The 6,900-nt window shown below is 37.8% G+C and overlaps 1 protein-coding gene across 1 annotated transcript; it reads right to left on the bottom strand.

The window, feature by feature from the left end:
* Positions 1 to 576: 576 nt before the first annotated feature.
* On the bottom strand, positions 577 to 5,701 carry LOC122882153 (macrophage mannose receptor 1-like). The gene is made up of 6 exons (XM_044209235.1): positions 5,637 to 5,701; positions 4,482 to 4,529; positions 3,560 to 3,958; positions 1,695 to 2,036; positions 1,493 to 1,584; positions 577 to 1,341 (listed from the first exon to the last, which is right to left on the bottom strand). Exons 1-6 carry the CDS (start codon positions 5,650 to 5,652, stop codon positions 1,243 to 1,245), a joined length of 996 nt encoding a protein of 331 aa, XP_044065170.1. The 5' UTR covers positions 5,653 to 5,701; the 3' UTR covers positions 577 to 1,242.
* Between the last annotated feature and the right edge of the window lie 1,199 nt (positions 5,702 to 6,900).

A 6,900-nucleotide genomic window follows, 5' to 3' on the forward strand; every position in this document is an offset into this window, starting at 1 on the left:
GAGCTCTCCTCCGGTTTAGGGTGATATTGCTCGGGATGGAAAGTGTGCTAAATAACACAATATGTTCTCAGTTTTGGTTTGCTCATAGACATAACATAACATATTTTATTAATTTAGCTTAATAAGGCTGCACGTGCTACCTACTTAGCTGGCAAACTAGCTAGGCGGGGTGGTGTTGTGTTGGTTGGTTTATTACTCTGCATCAAAGTGAAGCGGCAATGTTAGCGGCAGCGGTTAGCTAGTTAATTCACAGTTACCTCGGCAGCGTTTTGATTTGAAAGATGTTTCTCAGAGAAAGACACGCAACTCTGCGAAGATCAAAAAGACAGACAGACTTTCTCGATGGTTGCTCAAGCCAACAGGAGCTAGCTAACAATGCTAAGACAGACGCTTCACTTTGATGCCGAGTAATAAGCTCACAAGCCGGCTTCGGTATTTTGGTAGCATGAGCAGCCTTGTTAAGCTAAGGCTTAAAAGCTACAGAAGTTTAATTACTGTGTCTGTGTGTTGAAATAAAATGAAATAAAAATGACACCCAATTATTATTATGGGTTATTATGAAAATGAATCAAGAAATAACATTAATGAGTGGAGTTTTAATAAGTTTTTCAATTATTTCACAAATTGTTGGTTCATTTATGTATTTTACACAACTTAGTTATATGATTATTATTTCAAAATGTAATTGTTATTTATTTAATATTGAACATTTTGGGGTTCCATACTGCGAATGCCTTAACATAACCTTGATAAAAGCTTAATAATGCTGTAGTCACTACAAGCGGAAAACAAATGAAATACATTGTCAGTGAACATAGTATCAACATTTTCTGACTTGCCACATATGTCAATTAACAACATTTCCTCTTTATGTTAATAAAAATTACACAGGAACGCATTATGTTCACCCCAAAACACATTTGCTGGAGCAAATTAGTTGTATGTAAATGTAATTTCTTGGAGACGGGGTTGCAGCAAGAAATATAAGTCAATGTGTGGCACACAACAAAAAAGCCTAACTATCTCATATTATTATATTATTGTAGTCTACTATAATTAAATACATACTACTACTTCATTAACAACACAACAAAGTCGTTATATCATAATTCAGAAGAAAAGGTGTATTTTAGATTAACAGCATTATTGGTCATCAAATGTGTCATCCAATCATCTTAATTTATCAATTATTGAAACATGATGGCTGAGTTGCAAACAAATATGTTAAAAATGTAAAATGCACTAAGGTCCTGTGAGTTTCTCTTTCTCCTGTTTTCTGGGCTGAATCTTCCACTGCAGCTTGAAGTCAACTAGTCCCAAACGTTTTAGCACTGCACCAAGCTGAAGAGGAATAAAACAAATACACAGACCGTTTCTCTCTTTTCTGTACCATTTTCTACAATAGTAGACTCTATATAGCCTCGTGTCATTTTTCTCATCACCTGTAATTTTCCTACTTCAAAGAAACAGACAGAGAGAAAGAGGTTTTTACCTGTTCGAAGATCTGGGTGTTAGTAGCCAGATCTGTCATGTCAGCGCCAGTCTGAATCTTCATCCTCACCACGTTCTGCACTTTTAGTCGATCTGGACAATCCAGTAAACACGTAATCACAAAACAAAGACACATACTGTGAATTACAACATATTAGAAACAAACTTTTTTATAATTTCTTTGTGCTGTAGTGAACAATCACCTTCATGGCAGATGAAAGCGTATTCGAGCTTACAGTCGTTGTCATCCCATTCATGTAGAGCATTCTCAGTCGCACAGTACTGGACAAGGGCCTCGTTATTTAGCGCTCCACTTTGCCAGTTTCTGAATGAGCTGCTGCTGTTGTCGGACCAAGTCCATGGCACTCGGTACAGACCAATCCATATTATATAACTGGCTGGTTTTGCATTAAAGACATTTGTGTTTTCTACAGAGTTCTCGATCATAGGCAAGTCTGTGTGGTGTTCTCTGCAATAATCGCGGGCGTCAGTCCACGTTTGCGGAGTTGAGACGAACACATAGGTCTTCTCATTTGTTTCTGTCTCTGCAATAGATAGAAGTGAAGCCAGTGTAACAATCAAGGTTATTATAGTTTTGCATTTGTCATTATTTTTTATTTTATTTTATTTTTTTTTAACTTTTTGTTTTCAGTTTCAGTTTAGTTTTAATTAGTTTTAACTTTAAAGCAGGTTTGCTAGTTTAGTTTAGTTTAGTTTTTATATTTTTTGAAAATGCTTAGTTTTAGTGTAGTTTTAGTTTTTATTTGTGATATGGGGTATTTGTCAGAGGCGAGATTCAAAAAGGTCAGAAAAAGTATTGTGTAGTAAAAACAAAGCATCATACTGCAGTACAGTACATTCGTACTGCCTGGCCAGGGTCTAACGTGAGCTTCTCTGTCGGGGGAGGGGTGCTGGGCGCTCTCCCTTACCTTGTAAATTAAGCTAGGTTAGCCTTCTTATGCGCTTTTTTCAAAAGGACTTTCAGATTCATGGGATTTTTCGCCTTGAGAAATGTTTCACATATTTTATCACCTTCCACTACTACAAGGCTAGCTTTTATCTGTGACACATCGTATTCAAAGGACTCTGGTGCTTACTCCCGACTTTCGCCGCCGCCATGATGCCAGCCGTGGCGTGGACAGATTGGCAACACGTCACGGACCGTGAAATGAAAGATAAAATGTAGCTGGCAGACATTCAAGACTCAAGTCACCTTCAGCTCTTAGGAACTGTGAAGGGATTTTTCATTAGTTTAGGTCATTTTATAGTCCAAACAATAACTAATTGAAAAAAATATTATCAGATTAATTATTAATAAAGATATTTGTTAGTTGCTGACCTAGTTCAGAGCAGAGTAAATCAACCCAGTGTGAAAACAGACTTAGATGGCACCAGACGAGGTTACTAGGAAAACTAAGATGCACCTACAAAGCGCTATACTGTGGCTGTGACATTTTGTACGAAATTCATTAAAGTTGGGGTATGCGATTCTAATCCAATACACGTCTTTTTGTCAAATTCAGCTAATATCTCCTCACGGTCCGCTAGCTTACCGTTCAGTGTGCGCTGAAAAAACCCCTCTGGTGTTTGTACACAGCCCTGGCTCTGTAAATGGGAAACAAACAAAGTGGCTCGAACCGAGCCACACAACACTATTCCAGCCATGATTTGTGTGTCAGGTAACATTAAATTACTTGCCCAATGACATTCAGCTTACTTTCTAGTTTGTCAAGATGTGCTGTTGTTGTGATGTTAGCTATAGCAGCAGGAGAGTTGTGAGTGTCGCTGTCTGGAGCTGCTGTGCTGGCTCTGGAAAACCGTCTCTTCCTCTCTGGCTGTTAACTTCGCAGCAGCAACTGTAGAGACAGTTTGCTAACCCACAACCTAGTTAACATTGGTTATATTACTTGTTGTGTTGTTGTCCCCTGTATCATGGTATTTGTCACAGTATTGGATTTCTCCAGAATTGCATACCCCACCTTTAATGGACAGGTGTGTGTCTTGGAGCCCATCTGTTCCTGACAGGTTAAGTCAGTGGGGAAAATCCATTAAACAAATATTTTCTTACCTGTATAACAAACAAAACTTCTCAAGTCTTCACAGGACACATCATTCCATAAACTGCCTGAGTTCATCTGCGCACAATACTCTGCATATACATTATTTGGTTCGCCGGACAGCCAGTTTTCATAACCAGTTTTGCTCATTTCACCAGTTGCTGACCATCTCCAGGAGTTGCCGTCATTGCCCACGATTCTCTTCCAGGATTTTGGGTCATCCCTCAGTCCGATCCATGCCACTGGGGTGTCCAATGTAGGTCTGTTCAACCTGCTTATGTGCTCCATGCTTTCGAAGGTAGCCAGGTCAGTGTATTTCACTCTGCAGTAATGCTGAGCGCCGGTCCAGTTCATTTTCAGGTTGACATAGTGGAACTGACGAAGGACGAGAGACGAGGGGATGCAAAATCCTGGGGATTGATGATAGAAGGCATATATATGTTTAGACTGGTATATTTATCATAAATAATACGTTGGCCAAAAGAGAGCACAACAGACCTAAAGAACAAATTAACACCAGCAGAAAATCTTGTGTTTTGTGGACCTCCAGTGGCTTCTCACTGAGCTGCAGTGATGTAGAGGTAGACTCCAGGGTGCACCATGACATGTTACCATGGAAATGTTTACCGCACCTGCGAACCCGCGAACGGCTAGTGAGCTTTTTTTAAAACACACTTACAACTTACAGCTAGGTTTAGTCATAATTGAACTTGTTTGCAGTTTGAGGTATCCTGTCAACAGTTTTACAGACGTCACTTTTATAATGGTGGTCTATGAGGAAAATGCTTTTTGGCCAATAATATTGTAGTATTGTGTGTATTTGTTCGCCTATAAGTAACAAGACATAGTGGTACAGAAATGCAGACACCCCCAAACCAAAAAACAAATCACATTTTATCCAAAATATTATGTAAATAACACTCCTGATCTTACCAAAGAAGAAGAGAATCAGAGTCACGTTGCGATCCATTTTTAACTTAACTGCAAACAAGGAGAAAACAGGTATAAAAATATATACAGTATATCACAAACTTAAAAGACCCTGCACAACAACACAGGTGTTATTCTGGCTGACGATGGGCAAAGCTATGCTGGGAATTACATAAGGTTGCCAAACTTCACAAATTAACAGGTACAAATCCTGACATGTGCAACAAAACTAATAAAAGATAGAGGAGTTGATGTTTGGCTGTGCTGGCGTGCCGCTTGTTTTGTAGTGGTAAGGGCGGGGAAACCCTCTGAAATGGAGTGCTGGTGGCATTTAAGGTGGCAGGTATTTTAATGAATCTTTATCAGCTGATAATCAAACAGTAGCAGGTAGTGGAGATGCTGTGGTAATCTTCAATTTGATGTTTTCACAGCTTTTAAGTATTGGCAGAGAGAGTACAGTAAATCTGATATTTTAATTCAGCCACTACAAGCCAAGTGAAATATATTATTATTATAGTATTTGTCACAATGCTGGGGCAGTGGTGGGATGTAACAAAGTACATTAACTCAAGTACTGTACTTAAGTACAATTTTGAGGTACTTATACTTACTTTATACTTTTACTCCACTACATTTATTTTGATAGCTTTACTTACTAGCTACTTTGCAGTCAGCTTATTAATACAAGTACTTATTAATACATAGTAATTAACATGATCCCCACCTTTACCCGCTGCAACATTAGTGATGCTTACACATTAATGTATCAATAATTATAATCCAATCCCTGTATGAGGAATACTTTTACTTTTGGTACTTTAAGCACATTTTAATGCTAATACTTTTGTGATTTTACTTAAGTAAAACTTTGAATGCAGGACTTTTACTTGAGTATTTCTACACTGTGGTATTGCTACTTTTACTTCTGATCTGAGTACTTCTTCCACCACTGTGCTGGGGATACATGTGGTATTTTCTATGTGCCGCACAGAGACATATATTCAGGTTGGCTTAAGTGGCATGCGCCCTTGTGTGTGCTGAATTGAAATGGAGTGGAAACCACATCTAACTGACAATAACCGAAGGTCTCATTAGGCAAAATAAGTCACTTTTATTAACCAAACCAAAGTTTCACAACGTGTCTAGAGGTACTCTGACCTGCAAATCCTCTCATCAGTGCTTACTGGTTGTCTTTGGTGATGTTCCACCTTTTTCTGCCAAAGTTCATCAGTCCAGGGAGAAGTACAGCTATGAACAGGTACAAACACAAAAAGGCTCAAATGTTCTTCTTGAGAATGAATATTATTTAACATTCTTCAGACAGAGACACAAAACATGTCTCATATACGTACTGGCTGTTGGCTGATACCGTACATGATCGTAGATTAAATATCATTAAGCTTTAAAACACATTGATTATTTTAGAAACTGAATACTGAAACGTTCACGTAAGCAGTTATTAATGAAAACATGGAGAGGGTTTTTTCTTATGAAAATTTTCTTTTCAATATCAGCAAGTGGGATAATAATACGAATAAGTAATTCGTAGCAGCTGTCACCCGATTTCCCACCTCTTAACAGAATTCTTAAATCTTCTATCAGGATTTAATTTCTTGCATTACTGAGACTATTGTAAACTTGCAGTGGTATTTCATCTTACTTATATAAGAAATATAAAGGCATACTCACAAGTTGAAAATCCAGCCGCTGATTGTTGAGATCTGAACACTTTGAAGTAAATCTTCCAAATATACAGACGTTTTTAATGCTAATGTCTGCGATTTGGCATTATTTTCATATGCAAAGCACGACCTTGGTAAAGGTTATCTTGTGTGGCACAGATCCACCAAGTGGCCATGATGTAATTTTATCATAGTCATAAAAATACTGTATGTATTTCCTTTTTTACTGGATTGCCTAAAACAAATCAATGAGAAGATCTATAATTTGAATCAACATTCTGGTTCAAGATTAAAGTCCCCCTCCACTCAAAAATATGTTTTGCTTATTGTTTCTTGATGGAAGCGCTGTTTTCACATTCATCGGCCGAAGGGGGAATGTTTATCTGTGCTCACCTTAGAAAACAGCCAGGCTGTTGTACTACTTCCATTCATCAGCCTCTCAAAGCCTCTTATTAGCTTCAAATATAGATGTGTTGCACCTTTTCTTTTTCAGCATAACCCAGATTACTTGAAAATTAAGATTTATTTGAAGTGACTAGTTGCATTCAAGATTTACAATGGATTATATATACATGCAGAATTCAGGTTCGTCGAGAATTTCTTTTACAAAAGTGTCAAATATGAGAGTAACACAACTAATCAGTGCCATCTGTGAGGTTTTTGGTGAAACTGACAGCAACTATGAGCTTACAACAGCCTTATAACTAATAAATAAAATAGGCGGAAATTGATAAAGTAAA

Source organism: Siniperca chuatsi, linkage group LG9 (genome assembly GCF_020085105.1).
Source record: "Siniperca chuatsi isolate FFG_IHB_CAS linkage group LG9, ASM2008510v1, whole genome shotgun sequence".
In the NCBI taxonomy this organism is placed as follows: domain Eukaryota; kingdom Metazoa; phylum Chordata; class Actinopteri; order Centrarchiformes; family Sinipercidae; genus Siniperca; species Siniperca chuatsi.